At 36.9% G+C, this 20,152-nt stretch overlaps 1 protein-coding gene across 3 annotated transcripts; it reads left to right on the top strand.

Moving 5' to 3' along the window:
• Positions 1–885: 885 nt before the first annotated feature.
• On the top strand, positions 886–20,072 carry GI (gigantea protein (GI)). 3 transcript variants are annotated; one of them, XM_088210454.1, is made up of 15 exons: positions 886–1,100; positions 1,561–2,002; positions 2,750–2,821; positions 2,933–2,987; positions 3,093–3,235; positions 3,468–3,721; positions 9,377–9,432; positions 13,485–13,725; positions 14,168–14,318; positions 15,740–15,949; positions 16,093–17,637; positions 17,945–18,013; positions 18,735–18,953; positions 19,119–19,211; positions 19,389–20,072. In XM_088210454.1, the coding sequence occupies exons 2-15, from the start codon at positions 1,916–1,918 to the stop codon at positions 19,686–19,688; spliced, it is 3,495 nt and encodes a 1,164-aa protein (XP_088066580.1). In that variant the 5' UTR covers positions 886–1,100; positions 1,561–1,915; the 3' UTR covers positions 19,689–20,072. The 3 variants fall into 3 exon arrangements, with proteins under 3 accessions (XP_088066580.1, XP_088066579.1, XP_088066581.1); XM_088210453.1 differs by having other exon boundaries at positions 3,450–3,721; XM_088210455.1 differs by lacking the exon at positions 886–1,100 and having other exon boundaries at positions 1,933–2,002; positions 2,933–3,006; positions 3,450–3,721.
• Positions 20,073–20,152: the final 80 nt, after the last annotated feature.

The raw sequence follows: 20,152 nt of genomic DNA, 5'->3' as shown, positions 1-20,152 counted from the left end.
TATGGTCGGATATTCTTATAAATTTATCGTACTCTCTAAAATACGATGTTGTAATATATATTAAATTATTATTTAGTGTGTAAGTAAGTGGAGATCCTAATATATTTTTAACAATAAATATTATTTTTATAAATATTATTGTTATACTTACATTTAAACTTTTACAGATATTTAACAATTATTTTATTAGTTTGAATATTAAATTGAAATCCTTCAAACAGCAGAGTTCAACAAACTAAAAATAATTCAAAAAGTCAAAATTCAAAAAGTTAATGTTAAGAAAAGGAGAAGTCGACAAACTTGATTTATAAGCTTTTTGTTATAAGTGGGTGGAGGGGAAATGAGTGGCTGCAACCACTAGATGTCAAAACACGAAGGCCCATTTCGATCGGACGGTCATAATCGAATCCGTCGTATTGATTACTCAATCAAAACCATCATACTTAATCGACGGCCGAAAGGCAAATCCGAATGTACTCCTCCGCAGTACGTTGGAAAAATTCCTCCGAAAATATCTTCTGACAGTTGATGACATGTCACTTAGTGGCAAAAAATAAAAAAAACCATTTAAAAAATAGGAGCGAGAAACAACCAACACTAATTCAATTTTAATCATTGTGTTTGAGGGGCAATTAAGTAAAATTAATAAAACGCACCGTTTTTTTCCCGGTTAGTTCTGCTTTCCCCTTCGCGTACGACTAAATTTACCCGTGGTTTATGTATGTATGGCATGTTATGCATGTGCGATGGTGTTGCCATGGTATGCATGCTGGCATGGCATGACATGACACGCAACCCATTTGGCAAGAAGAAAATATCATTGCCACGTCAGCGGCTATCTCTGCGAACAGGCCATCTAAAGATCTGCTCTCTCTTCTTCTCAGAAAAAAAGATCCTCTCCCTCTTTAAAACTACAGCCAGCCACTTAAAAAAATTCTTAGCTTACAAAAATTATTGAAAAGAAATTTCATTGTTTTTATTTTTATTAATTTTTTTTTTTTTTAATAAAGGAAGCATTTGGGCTATGGATTTCAAACCAACTATGAAATATCCAGAGTAAATCTGCTAAAAGTATTTTCTTAGCAGCAGAGATATAGGAGGTACTTGATCAGTTGTTCTTTATGGGTTTAATTCTGTCATTTTCTTTATTTGAAGGTTTAATGTTTTTGTTGATAATGGAGTTTTGATTTTCTTTTTCCCCACTTCTAGATTTGAAGCTCAACTATGCTAAATTTGATGGTGTATGAGTTTTGTTCTGGTTTAGTTTCTTGTTTTTTCCGAGTTATTGTTTTGGTTTAGTTTCTTGTTTTTTCTTTCTTGTTTTTCTTTTTTCTTGGGTTGGGAGGGGGAGTTTAGTTGACATTTCTTAGAGGATTTGTTCTTTGGTTCTTGGGTTTTGGAGAAGGTGATTAATTTGTTTAACTTTTTCAGTCTCATATGGACTGTTTTTCTTTTGAGAAAATTTTCATTATTTTTGAAATTAATTTCTGAAAATTTATCGATGCCTCCTTGGTTTTTTCTACCTAATAGTTGATTGCGTCTCACCTTTTCTTTTTGCAGAAAATTAAAGATCAAAATCACTTTCTGTGCAAGCACCATACGTCTAGGTTGTCAGATTCTAGGCAGGGAAGCTGGAAAGTTAGCACCCTTTGTATTTCTCTACATGAAGGAGGCAGAAAAGTTGGTAGTTTGCTAGCAAGTTCTTCTGAGGGAATTCAAACCTAATTACGATTTTTGGTTGGTAATCTGAGTAACCTGACGAAGTCTGCCTGGGGATGTTGAATTACGATATACTGATTCTTGATCGGTAGCTGTCAGGAAAGGAGGGAACCTGCAGATTTTTTGGTTGCGTATGTGTTTGTTGTTCTGAAAGGGTATTTTCGGAGGATTTTCTTTTTCCAATTTTGGCTTTTAAATGGCGAGTTCATCAGCGAGGTGGTTTGATGGACTCCGGTTCTCTTCATTGTTTTGGCGTCCCCCACAAGACCCAGAACAAAGAAAGGTAAGCTTTATTTCTCTTTTTGATTGTTTTTAATTCATTTCCATTTTTGTTTGGGTTGACTCTAAATTCAAGCTGCTAATATATATGGTTGAAATTGGATGTGTTTTCTATATACCCAAAAGGGATGCACGGAAATTGAGTCTTTGTTGGGTTTAAGTCGTGAAAAGACATGTAGTGATGGAAGTCAAAAGTGGAAACCTATAATCATATTACTCAAATAATTTCGTGGCTGAGTTTAAGTAGCCAAAAGACAGGCGAGTGATGGAAGGTCTTGATGTGAATATTGCTATATAAACAAGCCTGAAGCTAACTTAGTGAAAACTCTATGTTAGGAAGGGGATTCTATTTTTTTTCCCCCTGATAAGTGAGGGGGTAATAGTCTTTGTGTTCTGGATATTAATCATTTGAATCAGACTGAAAGTAAGAACCAAAATTTCAAATTGTCTTCCTATTGGTTTTTTTTCCCCAAAGCTGCTAGTATCGAAATTTAATTTTTAATAGATGTATTTGTGCAGAATAAAAAAAGTGGTATTATGAAGAAGTATAATGAATTTTGATTCTCTGTTTCTTTTATATCTAAAAGAAAATTAAAAGAAAATGGTTAGTTTAGAGTACCTGCTTGTTATATTATCTCAGTTATTCTGATTTTCTGTATGGTTGTTGGTTTTCCATCCTATATAGATATTTTTTTTCTAATTATTGATGGTAGGTATACATTTTCCTTTTATGTTTTATTGGCTTGCGTAGGCTCAAACTGCTGCTTATGTTGAATTCTTCGGCCAATTCACATCTGAACAATTTCCTGAGGATATTGCCGAGGTATGTGCTTAACTTAGCACAAATATGCCCAGGCAATTTGTATTTTAAAACAGCAATAGCTACATTTACATTTCTTTAAAACTGTTGTTCTGATATATATTCTTGTCACAGCTGATTCGTAACCGCTATCCATCAAAAGAACAGCGCCTCTTTGATGATGTTCTGGGTATTGACCCCTTTTCATGGTAGTTTAGGTCACTAAATGTTATCTCTAAATCGTTAAATCCCAAGTGTATCTCATATTTATATAACTTTATGTGTTTATAATCAGCAATGTTTGTTCTCCATCATCCGGAGCATGGGCATGCTGTTGTTCTTCCAATTATTTCATGCATTATTGATGGCACACTGGTGTATGATCGGAGTTGTCCGCCCTTTGCTTCTTTTATTTCCTTGGTCTGCCCAAGTAGTGAGGTATATTTTCTGAATTCTGTTCATTTTTCATTTTATATTCAGGATTCTTCTTTTTTTTTTTTTATTTGTTTGATTTGATTTCTTTCACTCTTGAATCTTATAAGATCTTCTTGTCCTTCATGCTATTATAATCTTGAAGGATTCTATTATATACTTCAGTACAGAAAAATGTATGTGTTTAAGCTTGAAGAGAAACTTTGTGACATGTGCTTAGGCATATCAACTTTTACAGAATGAGTATTCTGAGCAGTGGGCTCTGGCATGCGGAGAGATTCTTCGGATTTTGACTCATTACAATCGTCCGATATATAAGGTGGAGCAACAAAGCACTCAAACTGATAGAGCTAAAAGAGTTTCCACAGAAATGGAATCTAGCAATGTACCTTTTGCACAACCGGAGAGGAAGCCTTTAAGGCCCTTATCTCCATGGATCACTGATATTTTGCTTGCTGCACCTCTAGCTATCAGAAGTGACTACTTCAGATGGTGAGTGCATTAATTCTTAACACTTGATCTTCTTGTTTTTGCTTGTGTTATCAACATTGTAGTGCTGGTTTGTTGTCACATAGTGATCTGAGCCCATCCAACGGATGAAGATAAAGAAACCTGAGTATATATATATTTATCTATTACCATTACCCGTACTTGGTAGGTTAAAAATTGAGAACTTGGTGAAGTGATAAATGTATCGGGCTGACCAGCTCGAGAAAATAGGTCTAGTTTCAAGAGCAGCCACTTTGTGCTAAAAATTTTATTGGTGGAACCTGAATCACATTGATTTTTAGCACAAAGTGGCTGCTCTTGAACATGTGTTTCTGATTTCAACCTTCTTGCTGACAATGCAAAGCATTGCCTGCCACAGAATTTGAAACCATTTAAGGATTCATGTTGAAGGTTGACAAACAGTTGAGACTGGTTGATATCAGCATATTCCACAATCTGTTTGGCCTTAAGATGCATTCCTAAATGCTATTACATGGTTGAAACAGTCTGAATTGAAGTTGCCATTGGGACTCTGGGAGATTGGGGAGTTAGATATTTCTGACACTAATTCCAGATTTTCTTACACTACTTCTATGGAAATTATAAATTATCTTTCATCTCAAAGTCTCAGGGAAGAAAAAAAAAACATAGTTGAAATGGAAAATCTTTTTCAGTCTAGAAACTGTATTTCAGGGCTAATGTGCTGATCATATGTGGTAGAACTTGAGAACATAGAAACTTCACATTGTTGTTCATCATTTATTTCCTTTCCTTGCCTTATTGTGCGAAGCATCTTCTTGGTTTCAACAATACGTTGAATGTATTGATTACTTATGATAGATATGTTTGTATATCTTTTTTATATGGAAAAATACGCATTATTAGATAGAGAGAGAAAAGGAATACATCATGGGAGACTGTTGTCCAGCAGAAGAAACTACCAAAAAAAACGAAAAAGAGAAAGCGGCTGGGAAAACAGCATATTGTCCCAAAAAGAGTAGAAAAAGAGGACAGTGGATCCATGAAACTCCTAGTACTTCTCTCAGTTACAATACTTATAACCCAACAATCTAATCTCTTTCCTCTTATCAACCCCATGAAGAGAAGAGGAAAATAAGGGTTACAATGTCAAAGGCAGTAACCAAACACACCCCAAAGTGTCAAATAGTATCAAATAACTGAGTCTACTGCCTCTAAGTGACATCACACTGCAGGAAAAGATGGCTGTGAGTTTTAATGTAAGGAAAACAATTAACAAACACTTCGGGAAGAGCAAAGTTTGGCTTGTGAATACAAAGTGAATAATGGGTATTGGGCCAATAAGAACTGCAGTCAAAGCAAATATTTTCGCCTAAGAGGGAATGTACATCTTCCATAATAAGTTTCCTGAAACAACATCCGGTAGATGTGGATTAGGAAGGGAAACAAAGACTTACTAGTAAAGCTACCTTATTAATCATGCCCTTGGTGACTATTTCAGTCTGTAAAGAACCTTTCTTAATCTACAAACTTTATTTCCTCCTACATTTTTTGTGAATCTTGGCAGAATTTTTATTTAAATTTCCTCGTGGAGGTCTCTATGTAGGAAGATATTATTCACTCAAACTATTGTAGTTACCAATTACAGTTGGCAGCTCAAAGCAATTGAACTCAGGCTGCATTCATCTTGGCAACATGTGCAGAAGTGTCCTGATAGTTTATTCCATAGTTCAGAGTATACCCCTTGGCCATCATCAGTCTTGTTTTCTGTCTCTCTATTGTACCATCAACTTTGTACTTTATAGTGAACACCAGTTTACATCCCACAGATCTGTTCCTTTAGGTAGGTCTATCACTTCCCATGTGTGGTGTTCCTTCCACTGCCTGTATTCAACATTTTATCAACTAGATTAATCACTGGATCCTACCAATTTCTGTATTTGAATTTAACTCCCAGCGGAAAACCAAGATATTTTATTGAGAGTTGCTTCTCAATATAACCTAAAACGTTAGCCAGGTGACTCCCATTGCTGTCAGTCTCAATGCCCACTAATTCAGATTTACCGAGGTTAATTTTAAGTACAGAAACAGCCTGGAAGTAAAGGAGGACACATCTCAAGTTGAGAAGAGTTTCGACATCTGGTTTTACAAAAGATTAATGAGTCATCAACGAAGAAAAGGTGGGTGACTTCAATGCTGTCTCTGTTATTATCCAAGATGATACCTTCCACCAATTTCAAGTCTCTAGCCCTTTCTAGGAGTTTGTTTAAGGCCTCCATGACAATTGTAAATAATAATGGTGATAATGGGTCGGCTTGTTTAAGGCCCCTAAAAGCATGGAAAAAAGAAGAGGGCCCACCATTCATTATAACTGCAAAACTGGTTGTGGAAATACACGTTTTGATCCATTTTCTCCATTTCAGCCTGAAACCAAACCTGCATACAGTCAACGAATTTCCAGCAGACATGATCAAATGTTCTTTCCATATTCAATTTGCAAAGTACCCAAGGTCTAATATTAAATACTAGCTCATCAACCATCTCATTGGTGGACATGAAAGTTTTAAAGATCTGCCTACCATTCACGAAAGCATGCTGAGACTCGCTGATGACCTGATGCAGTACATTTGACAATCTTCTGGCCAGAATCTTAGAAATAAGTTTATACAGGATGTTCATGAGACTAATCGGTCAGAAGTTGCTAATGTTTTTTACCCCTCATCTTTTGGTATAAGAGGTATAAAGGTAGCATTCAATGACTTGATGAACTGAGTAGAACTATAAAATTCCCGTAGTATATCAATGATATCATCCTTAATTAGAGTCTAAAACACCTGCAAAAACTTAAGATTAAAGCCGTCGAGTCCAGGGCCTTTGTCACCACAGCAATTCCGGAGCCCAATAAGGATCTCTTCTTCAGTGAAGGGGGCTTCAAGCTGACTACTGCTGTCTGCCTCAAGTACCCTAAAATGAAGATTATCAAGACTTCGGTGTAGAAAAAATTCTTCCTTGCACAACTTTTGATAGAAGTCTTTCGCGCCCTCTCTCATAGCTGAATTACCAGTGATACAATTACCATCAATCATGAGATCCTGAACATAATTATTCCTCCTTCGATCATTGGCAAGACAGTAAAAAAACTGTGTTTTTATTTCCTTTAGGCAACTTTTCTCTCAACTTTTGTTTCCACAAAACCACTTCAAGGTGAAACCTGTTTGCCAAATCAATTTTCAAGGTACTTCTCTCCCTCTTCTCCACAGTGAGATCCATCACCCCCTCCCGGTTGTCAAGATCAGTGATCTCCGGCATGATATCACTGGTGATTCACTTTTCCTTAAGCCCAATCTCCTTAGACCACCTTTTGATTTCGGATTCGAGGTTCTTGAATTTGACAACGATTCTGTAACTACCAGTGCTTTACACCCTGATACTAGTCCACATATTTTGAACAAATTTCTTGAAGTTATTAATTTTCAATCATTTGTTATCAAACCGGAAGGAGATTGGGCCCCATTTGATGCCATTAGAAAAAAAAAAAGGAAAATGATCAGATATTGGTCAGGATGGTACCTTTTGAATCAGGTCCGAGCAATTGAAAGAATGTCAGGAGCCACCAGGAAACTTTCAATTCTGGAAAAAGGACGGGTTGTCTCTATGATTACTCCATGTCCAGGTACCTCCCTTGAGAGACAAATCCGTCAGATTCAAATGTTCAATTTCATCCCTGAACTCCTGAGCGCACACAGTAGAAAAGTTATCACCAGACTTTTCACTTCACCTCAGAATCATATTGAAATCGCCCCCAACCACACCCTGGTTCCCTCACTTGTTTTGACATTTAGACAGCTCCAACCAAAGAGAAGAGCACTCCTCAACATTCCCCTTACAGTATATACCTGAGAAAAATCAATCATTCCCCCTCGTTCTATTGGAAAAAAAGGCAAGAGGAGGTAATCTCTCTAATTAATGTATCTTTGCAAACAAGCTTTTCCTTATTCCACATCAACAGAATGCCCCCAGTGGTGCCTCTGGCTAGGAGAAGCTGCTAGCTCACATCATCAATTCGCCCGAGACTTTTGATAAACCTATCATCAGCAATCTCAATCTTAGTCTCCTGGAAGCAGGCAATCACCGACTTCCATCTGCTTCAACATACCTTAATTACAACTTCCATGAAAGGATGTTTTCAATCATTTATAGGAAAGCTGGAATCCCCCTCCAAGTTTCTTGTTCTTCTTGCTTCTTCCATCGGTAGTTGATAGAGTATAGTGCTCTTTTTATTACTTATATGAAATGTCACGCATTTATGAAATGTCACGCATTTATAGTTAGCAAATGCACATCCAGCATAGTGTAAATGTTTCACTATAAAATAAAGAAAAATGAGACTTTGCAATTCAAATCATGAGACACTTTAATCTTTTTTTCAAAAATGAAAAGTATAAACAGCAGTATTGCAAGAGCACCAAGGGAGTGGAACCCGTGTACAAAATTATTTATAGTTCAGTAATTCTATCTATGACATGTTCAATATCCTCCTCCCTATACATGTCGTGCCCCAAAAAAATCAATGCCAAATAATGAAGCCAATGATCCTTAATTTTTGCAGTATCCCTCTCCTTCCCATCGAAAACCCTCCTATTTTTCTCTTTCCACAGATCCTAAATAATAGTTAGCGGGATGAGATTAATAAATTCCTCCATGCACGTCTAACTCAGCCAATCCAATTGCCTCAACCTCTGCCACAATAGTCTGGTGACCAACCTACAGCTGTTGTCACCTACAGCCGCTGCCACCTGTTGCTGTGCACACCAATAGACAAGGCTCAGCCGCGCACACACGTCCTCCCCCTTTCATTATTTTGCCTTCCGAACATACTTCTAAGGAAGGGGGATGAACTTTACTCACACCGAAGATGTCAAGGCTAGGCATAAGCTTTCAAGCCACATTATAATGAATAAATAACTTATTATTGGAGTTGATTGATGTTGAGCTAGGGAGACCTTTATGATCATCCTTTTTTTGCATTGTGAGATGGCTTGGAGAATCTAGTTTCGAGTGTTTGCTATCTTTGGTATCTCTTGGTTTTCCTTAGAGATCTTTGAGGGTTTCCTCTCAGTTGCTCTTCTGGGCGCCAGATTGGAGAAGCATAACTAAGTTCTATTGCAAGGGGCTTTTTTTTGCTGAGCCGTGGGTAATTTAATTGGAGAGAAATGCGCAAATTTTCAGGGATCATGCTTCCCCCTTTTTGGTTCTTTGGTATAAGATGCTTTTCTTGGCATTTTTGTGAGTTAAGGCACTTGGCTATCTGAAAAATATTTCTTTGTTTATGTTGCTTAGAGGTTGGCTAGCTATTCTTTCGCAAGAATAGTTGGTCATTTTCATTTCTTTTTTTTTTTCTTATATGAGAGGATAACTAATCCTCCATTTTCTTTGAATTTTTTCTGTTCCTGTTAATATTATCTCTTTCTCTATGATAAAATGGCATCTAGATTTATGCAAACACACAACTTATACATGCGGAGATGAGGCACCATTTCATATGCAATGTTTGTTGTATAGAAAAGAACTCATTAAGGATTTAATGATCAGAGAATTTTGCCATGTAGATTAAGATGGAATAATTTGGCCCCAATATTTTCTTTTTGCTGAAAAATGTAAATTGATATGTATTAACAGGTGCAGTGGCGTTATGGGCAAATATGCTGCTGGAGAGCTCAAGCCACCAACAACTGGTTAGCTAAAATTTCTTTAGAAACCCAGTACCTATCGTTTGTTTTTCATCAAGTTACTGTTCTGTACTTTAATTTGAATTTATTACCTTTTATTTCAAGTTTCAATTTTTAGTCTTGGAAAATTTTGTCATGTTCTTTGTCTATGAGATGAAGTTTGAAAGCATTTGGTATTTATGTGAAAAACACGTGCCCTATAATCTTTGTTTAGCAACATTTTTAAGACGTGTAACTTTGTCGGATAGGGAGTCGAGGGTCTCAAATTGAGTGAAAATGGGAGGGGCTTCAGATCTTGATTATCTACTAATAGAGGAGGTGAATTGCTTGCTTGGAATTCTTCATGATTTATACTGGGAGAAAGGTAATGGTTCATGTGAGGATAACGGGGAGCAGGTGGCAGACATTCTGGTGCCTTCAGGTGATAATGAATGGGGCAAGTCTTTAGTGTTGACAGAGAAGAGAGAAGGGGAAAAGGATATACATTTCGCAAGGATCCTCAAGTAGGCGGATGATGGAGAATGATAGTGAGCTTAAGTGAGCTAATAGGGAGAACTTTCATTTCATCGTGGAAACCGGGGTTGACTTGAACAATGACATCTATAAAAGAGTCTCAATCACAATAAGTTCCAGGAGGATGATTTGCAGCATCATATGCCCTAATTGCAAGATTTTGTTCTTTGTGCTCCTAGAGAAGCAGCTCAAGAAGCCATTTTCTGGAGGTGGTGAAAGAGGCAAGAAAGTTGTTGAGTCAGGTGGAGAAGAAGAGATCTGAAACAGAGCCAGGTCTGGCAAAAATTGAATCTCAAAAGGCTATTATTTGACCCATCTTGCGAATGTGGGCCAAGTAGGGGGCCTTCCTCTATTTAAGCCCAACTAGTTTCTGGGTCAAGGTGTAGAGAAGGGGCCCACGAAGAGATTTACTAGGTTTTGATAGGAAAAGAAAATCGTAGGTACGATGTTCAAGGTGAACACTCAGAAGGTTAATGCTTTGGCTTTAGGTTTCAACGAGGAAACAGCTGGCATAGGGCCCAAGAAATGCAATCATCCTTTCTAGTAGGTTGTTTGGAACAAATAGATGACACAATGTTCGAAGAGGAGCAGAAGTCGTGGGTAGGGCAGGATGATGAGTTCTGAGTGAAAAGGAGAGCCGATTTCTCAAGAACTACTATTTTTCTATGTCAGAGAAGAATTCACAGAGACAAGGGGAAGGTGAGAGTAGCAGGGATGTTTAGATGGTGTCAATAATGGAGAGAGAAGAGGAGATGAACTGTGATAACGATGAATACAACGAATAGGTCCTTAATAATATTAAGTTAATTGTTTGTTGGATGTCCATTTATGTGGGTTTGAAGAACAAAGATTTAAGAAAATATTTATAGAAGGGGTGGGAAGAGTCTAAAAATTAGAAAATCAACAATAAAGAGCAAGAATGATGTGGACGTGGGGATAAGGAGGAGAAGATTACAATCACCCATCAATTATGATAGAACTATAAGGAAGGGCAAGAAAAAGGGACTACAGATTGATTATTATGTCAAGAAAAATCATTTCATGGAATGTGAGAAGTTTAAATAACAGGACAAGAAGATGATTGTTAAAAGCTGCATGGCCAGATGAAAACTGGACGTCATTTGCTTTCAAGAATCGAGCTGGATTTTCACAGGTGTGTATGGTAATGGTGAGATAGAAAGGGAGAGGTTATGGGGAGATACAGAGGAGTGCAAGAGATGATGGAACTTTCCATGGATGATTGGAGCAGAGTCCAAACATGACCCTAAATGGATAGGAATGGTTGGGGGAGAATTTCTATAACAGATATGCTGAGGAATTTCAAGCCATTACGGACAGGTTGAATCTTATGGATAATCCTCTTTCTGGAGGTGGATGAACTTGGTCGACTCCCAGGGAGAGATCCACCTTTTCTAGAATTAACATATTCATTGTTTCAACATCTTTCCAAATTCAAATACGGAGGTTAGTACAAAAGCTCTTGCGATGCCCGACTTTAGAATATTTTTCTATTTGTTTGGATTCCGATTGTATTAGATGGGGTTCGTGCCCATTCAGATTTGGAAACAATTGACTCAAAGTACGAAGGTCCTGTGATAAAATCAAGAAGTGGTGGGAAGAGATGGAGGTGGAAGGCTTTGCTGGCTATATGGTAGCCAGGAAACTAGCAATGACCGAAGACAAACCCAAACAATGGAATAAGGAGGAATTTTGACTGGAGGTTCAAAAAAGAGATTCACTTTTTAGTGAGTTAGAAAGGTTAGATTGTCCGGAAGGGGAAGGAGGTCTAATTGGGGAATGTAGAAGAAAGAGAGAGAATTTTGCTTGAATTAGCAAACATGCTTCATGGAGAAATCGCATGGAGATAATAATTTGGAGTCAAGTGGATAAAGGAATGGGGTAGAAATACTAAATTCTTTCACAGTTTAGCAAACCATCATAAAAAAATGTAACCATGTGGTGGAATTGGAGGTTAATAGTCAAGCAATAAAGGGTAATGAATTTTAAGCAAAAAAATCAAATCCTATTATGAAAATCTTTGCATCGAAGATGCTCCATAGAGACCCACTTTTTATGGGTTTGCTCTTTAACAAGGTAGGTGATCAGGATCGGTTATATCTAGAGCAAACTTTTTCTAGGGAGGAGATTCGTGAAAGGCTTATAAGTTGTAAAAGGATAAAGCCTTGGGGTTGGATGGTTTCAGCATGAGTTGTTTTCAATAGAATTACAGTTTCATAAAAAGGGGTCTCTATGAATTTTAAGTGAAGAAGTCAAATCCTATTATAAAGATCTTTACACCGAAGATGCTCCATAGAGGGCCACTTCTTATTTTTTGTATTTTAACAAGATAGGTGATCAGGAACAATTGTATGTAGAGCAAGCTTTTTCTAAGGAGGAGTCATGAAAGGCTTATAAGTTGCTGGGGGATAAAGCCTTAGGGTTGGATGGTTTCAACATTGGTTGTTTTTAACAGGACTACAGGATCATAAAAGGTGATCTCATTGCTTTATTTGAGGAATTCCATGAAATAGGTCTTTTTTTGTAAAGAGCTTAAATTTCCCTCTTTTGGTGTTTATTTCATAGATTGCAGAGGCCTTTAACATTAAAGATTTAAGACCAATTAGCTTAATGAGCAGCGTGTATCAGATTATTGCAAAGGTTCTCGCAAGGTGACTGGCTAGGAGTGGTGGGTAGAGTGGTGGGCGAGTGTCAAAACACATTTCTTCAAAGACAAACATTAGATGCTATGCTAATTGCAAACAAGGTGATAGAAAATCATTTGAAGGAGTGGATTCCTGGGGTACTATGCAAGCAAGATATAGAAAAGACGTATGACGATGAGGGTTGGGATTTTGTGTTATATATGATGGATAAATTGGGTTTTGGAGAAAAATGGTGTGCATGGATGAAGACTTGGATTACCTCAGTTTACTGTTAAAAAATCTACACTTTGTCTGATTAGCTGTTGCCCATAGCAAGAAAGTAAAATATTCTAATCTAGCAGTCTTAGTATTCCTTTTTTTTTTCTTTTCCTCAGTGACTAGAAATCTTCGTGTTCCTTGGAATGGAAACAGGCATTAATTCGAGATGTATTCTCCTCATTTTTTGTTGATTAAATTACTTTCTTGATATCTGCTAATCCCCAGTTTACCAAAATGGCTTTTGTGATAATAAGATGTGAAAATTGCTTAGATTATTTATATTCACAGAGCTGGCTGCTTGTATTGTTTTTCACGTTAGTAACAGCAATTTGAATGTTCAATTTGAATGACAATCAAACACATAACATTTTAGCGACGAGAATTATTGCTGGAAAAGTGCAAAGACAAAAGCTAGAAGAGTAATTACAAACTAGACATACCTGTATCTTCCTTCTCAATAAATGTTAAACAATAGATGGAAGTCTCTGAAATGAGAAACATATTCTTTTTTTCAATATTTATGAATATGTAGTTGATAATAATAGTATGTGTATTCAACATTTGCAACTTATTTTGGTCTATAAAAGATTCTTAAGACTCATAAATTGACTAATCTTCTTTTAGCTTCTTCTCGTGGATCTGGAAAGCATCCTCAGCTCATGCCATCAACTCCAAGGTGGGCTGTTGCTAATGGTGCTGGTGTTATACTGAGTGTATGTGATGATGAAGTTGCTCGCTACGAGACTGCCACTTTGACAGCGGTAGCTGTCCCTGCTCTGCTTCTTCCTCCTCCAACAACAGCTTTGGATGAGCATCTTGTTGCTGGGCTACCAGCTCTTGAACCGTATGCACGATTGTTTCATCGGTAATTTCTGAATCTTCAAGATTTTACATGCCTATTTTTTTTATACTATTTGTGCTGTAGTCTGGAAAACTGATCGAAGTCAGATTTTGGCATAGTATAGGATTCTATGTCTGTAGATGCTTCTGGAAAATTGTGATTGCGTACACTTATTATACTTTTTTCATGTGTGAGTTTATGTTCACTAGACTGTCTTTCCAACTAAGTATTTGTTTTAAAGTACCTAATGGAGGTAGACAATGATGAAAACTTCTTCTAGCTAAGTAGCTTCTAAGAAAAAAAATGAACAACCTCATCCTTGGCTGACCTATCAGGTAAAAGATGCAAGCACCTTGTATGTAAGCAATTCTTGATTTAGTTTTATCTTAGGACTCATGCGAATTGCGGTTTTTATTTCTTAAAAGTTTGTTGTCTTTCATTTCTGTTTTTCTTTGCCCCAAATCAGATATTATGCCATTGCAACTCCTAGTGCCACTCAGAGACTTCTTCTTGGACTTCTAGAAGCACCACCATCGTGGGCTCCAGATGCACTTGATGCTGCTGTGCAACTTGTGGAACTTCTTCGGGCTGCTGAAGATTATGCATCTGGTATAAGAGTAAGTGAAAAATTTACAATGCTATATATGATTTTATTCTATGCAGTGGTTATTCTAAACTTGATATATTATACTCACAGCTTTCGGAGGCTATATATTATGCATGACTTTCAGTTTTTTCTTTGGATATAACATTTACTTCAAGAAAAATTCTTCTGGAGTTAATCAACTAAACATGGAGAATGAAAAAGTTAATTACTAAAAATGTATTTACCAAAGTATGCATGATTCTAATATATTATGCAAGTTATCAAAAATTACAATGTCAGACCATATTGACACAAATGGCTGATATGAAATTCCAAAAATAAAATGAGTTGACTGCAGATCGGTACCAAAAAAAAGTGATCTGCAGCCAGCATTTATTGCTGGCAGGACCTGCACAATAATGGCGTTTGTGTCAGCAGAAACCTGTGATTTTTGATATTTTAGAAATCTGTGGTTGCAATTGTGATTTTTGGTATTTTACAAAATAACTTTATAGTTTCTTAATTTTACAAATATTTCATAAATTCTTTTAAATTGTGAAGTACTGTCAAAATCTGTATGTGTGATACAATTAAATTGATTTAGTGATATAGCGAAAATATTTTTTTTTAAATATGAATTTATGTTTCATGACTAATTAAAATAAATTTAACAAATATGAATCAAAACTAGTTATCTGAAAATAATAACATAAAATAAATTAGCTATGACATGCGTGGATTTGCTATCAAAATTTGAGGAAAAAGTAATCCACACGTTATATTTTAATAATTTTTATATTTTATTATTTAATTCACATTCTTAAATTTATAAATATTAAGAAATTCTAAAAATTATTTTGTACAGTTAAAAATAGTAATATCTAATATAAAGTACTTTAAAGATGAATTAACTATAATCAGAGTCCTTTGATGTCATTAGTAAATAGAGATTGAAAATTTGCATATAAGAATTTATCCTAATGACGCACTAACTAATAAAAGAACTCTTTTTTAACATGAAGTTGATTCAACTCAATCTTTTGAAAAGAAAAGAAATATGTATTAATAGGGCACAAAAGGGTGCAAGTCATGTACAAAATTACTAGTTACTGAAGATATCGACAAGATCTCTAAGATCCTCCTCCACAAGAAGAGATTGAGAATAAAAAGGTCATTTGTGATGGTTTAGAGATGTAGCCTGAACTTATAGAAATTTGGTCTAATAGTAATCTTGAAATGGGAAATTACGAGGGTTGGTGATAGGAATTTGTCTTGTACAAGTTTTTGCAGAGTAATGCTATAGACAATTTCAATCGGATTGATTAACGCATTCAGTGTTCAGTCAATTTTTAATGCACAATGTAAAACGTGGTGATGTAAGAAACTTATGAGCTAATTTCTTAAACCTTTATTATTCTATTTGTCTCAAGCTCTCTGCCTTCATTGATGTAGCTTCCCAGGAACTGGATGCATTTGCATTTTTTGCGTGCAATAGGGACTGCAATGTCAATGAGAACTGGTATAGCTGCTGATGCTGCAGCAGCTTTGCTTTTCCGTATACTATCACAGCCTGCTTTGCTTTTTCCTCCATTAAGACAAGTTGAGGGAGTGGAGATTCAACACGAACCTCTTGGTAGTTATATTTCATCCTACAGAAAGCAGGTACAACTTTAACTTTTCGTACTTTTTTGTGTTTTATGCTCCAGACTGCTAAAGCAATTCACAATATCTTCTACTTGAATGGAACTATAATTACACTATATCTTACAGAAACTGAAACTAATAATGCAATAATTTCTCACCAGATAGAAGTACCTGCGGCTGAAGCAACTATTGAAGCCACCGCCCAAGGGATTGCATCAATGCTTTGTGCACATGGACCTGAGGTTGAGTGGAGAATTTGCACAATATGGGAAGCTGCCTATGGGTTGATTCCTTTAAGTTCTTCAGCAGTTGATCTTCCTGAAATCGTAGTTGCTACTCCTTTGCAACCCCCCATATTATCATGGAACTTGTTCATTCCACTTCTCAAGGTCCTGGAATATCTTCCACGAGGAAGTCCATCTGAAGCGTGTCTCATGAAGATATTTGTTGCTACTGTGGAGGCAATTCTTCAGAGAACATTTCCACCTGAGCCCTCCAGAGAAAGTGCCAGAAAGACACGATTTTTCACTAGCATAGGATCAATCTCTAAAAACCTTGCTGTTGCAGAGCTTCGCACAATGGTTCATTCACTCTTTCTAGAGTCATGTGCATCAGTAGAACTTGCTTCACGGCTACTTTTTGTTGTCTTAACTGTATGTGTTAGCCATGAAGCTCAATCAAATGGGAGCAAGAGACCAAGAGGTGGAGAAAGGTCTCTTCCTGATGACAGCACCGAGGAATCTCAAGCAGTATATGAAAAGCAGGCAGATAGGAGAACTAGAAAGACAAAAAAACAGGGACCTGTAGCAGCATTTGATTCTTACGTTCTTGCTGCTGTTTGTGCTCTGGCCTGTGAACTTCAGTTGTATCCTTTGATTTCAAGGGGAAATAAATATCCAAATGGTAAGGATGTACAAGCTCTAGCTAGGCCGGCAAAAGGAAATGGGTCTTCTAACGAGCTTGGGACTAGCATTGACTCAGCTATTCATCATACACACCGAATTTTAGCAATTTTAGAGGCACTGTTTTCACTGAAACCGTCTTCTGTTGGTACTTCCTGGAGTTACAGTTCTAATGAGATAGTTGCTGCAGCTATGGTAGCTGCTCATGTTTCTGAACTATTTAGACATTCAAAGGCTTGCATGCATGCTCTTTCTGTCTTGATGAGGTGCAAGTGGGATAATGAAATTTACTCCAGATCTTCATCATTGTATAATCTCATTGACATCCACAGCAAAGCTGTTGCATCCATTGTTAACAAGGCTGAGCCGTTAGAAGCATGCTTAATGCATACGCCGGTTTGGAAGGATTCTCTCACTGGTTATGATGGCAGGAAACAAGATAGATGGACGAGTACCAGCTGCTTTGATTCTGGACAGAATCCTGTCTCCCAGCGTGAAGACACATTGCACTCAGAAACTAATCACAAACATGAGGGAGGATTATGTGCAGATGAAGGCTCTGGAAATACCTTGGGTAAAGGTATTGCAAGTTTCCCATTGGATGCTTCGGATCTAGCTAATTTCCTCACAATGGACAGGCACATAGGATTTAATTGCAGTGCACAAGTACTTCTAAGATCTGTTCTTGTAGAGAAACAAGAGTTGTGTTTTTCTGTTGTTTCACTGTTATGGCACAAGCTGATCGCAGCTCCAGATACACAACCGTGTGCAGAAAGCACCTCAGCTCAACAAGGATGGAGACAGGTATATATGACATGCCTCATGAAGTAGTGTTATGTTCAATTTGACTTATATTTTATACATCTTCCTCTTGTTGAAATTCTAAAGGCATATTCCTCAAGAAAAAGAGAGAAAATGTTGAAGGCTGATAGCAGGTTATAATTTGTTTAATGGTGTTGATCCTTACAGCAGATTAATGAATATCTTGTCCTTGATTCAAGTTTCTGATTCTGGTCGATTGCTGTCTTCATAATAATTATGCTATGGCTAATCTGTTATTAAGTCCCGCAGATGGAAATGTATTTATCTGACTGTTATTTGGATGTCATAGGTAGTCGATGCACTATGCAATGTTGTATCAGCATCGCCAACAAAGGCAGCTACAGCAGTCATTCTTCAGGTCTAAATTTTTTTTGACTTTTGAATTTCTTGGGGATTTACATTAAATTGTTGCTTTTCCTCTGCTCTCTCTTTTCTTTTTGGCTGCTGATTTGAGTAGCTTATTTCACTGGCTCTCTGAATTTCTATTCCTTAAGGGAACACCATGCTTTTGTGAGCATTAAACTTTTAAAATTAATTATTTTGATAAGTAGGTTTGCAGTTAGAAGGAATATATTGTAAAATCATGAGCCCAGAATCCAAAAGTACTGGTTGTTGTGCTTCAAAAATTATTAGATCATAAATATATCTAGTGATCTTTTTTTTTGCGTTATTGATGTTAGAGATTATGTTATAGACTCCTTTGTTTAAGATATTGTGATCTCACCAGGGTAGACGAAATTACAAATCAAACTAGTTCTAGTTGCCTGGTATCTGTAAATCATATGAAAAGCTGAAACCAAAAACAAATTAGAAATTCTCATGACACTTGGCTTGAAGTTAGCAATTTTACTATGGTAACACCATGGATCTATCATCCACAGCTGCTCATAATGCTGCCGTTCTAGTCATTTAATCAAAGAATTATATATGAAGAGTTCATTTGAAAATAGGCTGTTACATTATTTTATGGCTCAGGTAGAGATGTTTCCTAGGAATTCTACGGATCAGCAGCCATTTTTTGAAAAAATTTCAGTTGCTTCATATGTTTAATCTCTTTCATGGCCTTTTCTTCTTGTTAGGCTGAGAGGGAATTGCAGCCTTGGATTGCCAAAGATGATGATCAAGGTCAGAAGATGTGGAGAATAAATCAGCGAATCGTGAAATTGGTCATGGAACTAATGAGAAATCATGAGAACCCTGAATCTTTGGTAATTTTGGCAAGTGCGTCAGATCTTCTTCTGCGCGCCACAGATGGGATGCTTGTTGACGGGGAAGCTTGCACTATACCACAATTAGAGGTGCCATCTATTTAAAAAAACTGTTCTTGCAGGCACATGATCTATTAGCCTTTTCAGTTGTATCATCTTTGTGTTTCGTTAATGATTACTCTGTCAATATATTGTAGCCTGCTTATCCTCAAAAATTCTGTTTGGTTGATGCTTATCTACCTAAAAATTTTGCAGCTACTGGAAGCAACAGCAAGTGCAGTTCAGCCAGTGCTTGAGTGGGGAGAATCCGGGTTAGCAATTGCCGATGGCCTAGCAAATTTGTTAAAGGTAAACATTCACTTCGGTTTTAATTAACAAGGCTCAATAACATGCTATTAAACTAGAAAATTGAACAATGATAAATGGCATAGCACCTCCTCATAATGACAAGTGGACTGAAAGAGGAGCAAACAGGGAAAAAAATTCTGTGGCTGATGCAATTTTTTATTGGATCAATCCATGCAGTGTCGCCTACCAGCTACTGTCCGATGCCTTTCTCATGCAAGTGCCCATGTTCGAGCATTGAGCATCTCAGTTCTTCGTGGTATTTTGCGTACAGGTTCAATAAAATCTTATTCTAAACCTGTGGAAAGAGGTGGCATCCACGATCCAGCTTATCAGTATTTTAATATAGAAGCCATTGATTGGCAAGCTGACATTGAAAAGTGCTTAACTTGGGAAGGACATAGCCGAGTTGCATCTGGAATGCCTATTCAGTTTCTTGATTCTGCTGCTAAGGAATTAGGTTGTACTATTTCTATATGACATAAACTAGCTTTTGATAGCCACTTCAGCTTTGTCAGTATAACCTCTCTTCTTTCAAGTTAGACCTGCAGAAAGAAATGGACCTTAGCAAATGGCTTGAAGGATAAGGGTTGCGCAGGAAAACCATTCGATACCATATTCCATGGTTGAAGCCTTAGGCTGTCACGACAGTCCTTTAAGCCTGATGATTGTGTATAGTGAAACAGGAGAAGGGGCCACCCTTCGCAGCTCAAGCTCATATTTCTGATGTTAATTTTATTGAGCTGGAATTCAGATTTGTTTGACAGGCTCTAGTTTCAGACTTCTGTTCAGAATGATAAATGTAATTTGAGGTTCCTTGAAACTGAATCATACTAGTAGTCAAGTCAGCGTTAGCTTTTGATAGACTGAATAGCCTTTTAGTTTAACGATTCATCTGCTTTCCTATTTAACTGTACTGTTAGATTTACTCCTCATAGTTCCGT

Source organism: Carica papaya, chromosome 1 (assembly GCF_054855325.1).
Source record: "Carica papaya isolate Zhongbai chromosome 1, ASM5485532v1, whole genome shotgun sequence".
Lineage (NCBI taxonomy): Eukaryota > Viridiplantae > Streptophyta > Magnoliopsida > Brassicales > Caricaceae > Carica > Carica papaya.
Note: the sequence above shows the minus strand (reverse complement) of the source record. Positions and strands in the feature narration are given on the sequence as shown.

Bases quoted from the DNA above. Each gene is read 5' to 3' on its own strand.
- GI (XM_088210453.1), top strand. From the start codon at position 1,916: ATGGCGAGTTCATCAGCGAGGTGGTTTGATGGACTCCGGTTCTCTTCA. The intron at 2,822-2,932 runs GTATGTGCTTAA...TTCTTGTCACAG, and splicing joins TTCCTGAGGATATTGCCGAG to CTGATTCGTAACCGCTATCC. The intron at 15,950-16,092 runs GTACAACTTTAA...ATTTCTCACCAG, and splicing joins TTTCATCCTACAGAAAGCAG to ATAGAAGTACCTGCGGCTGA.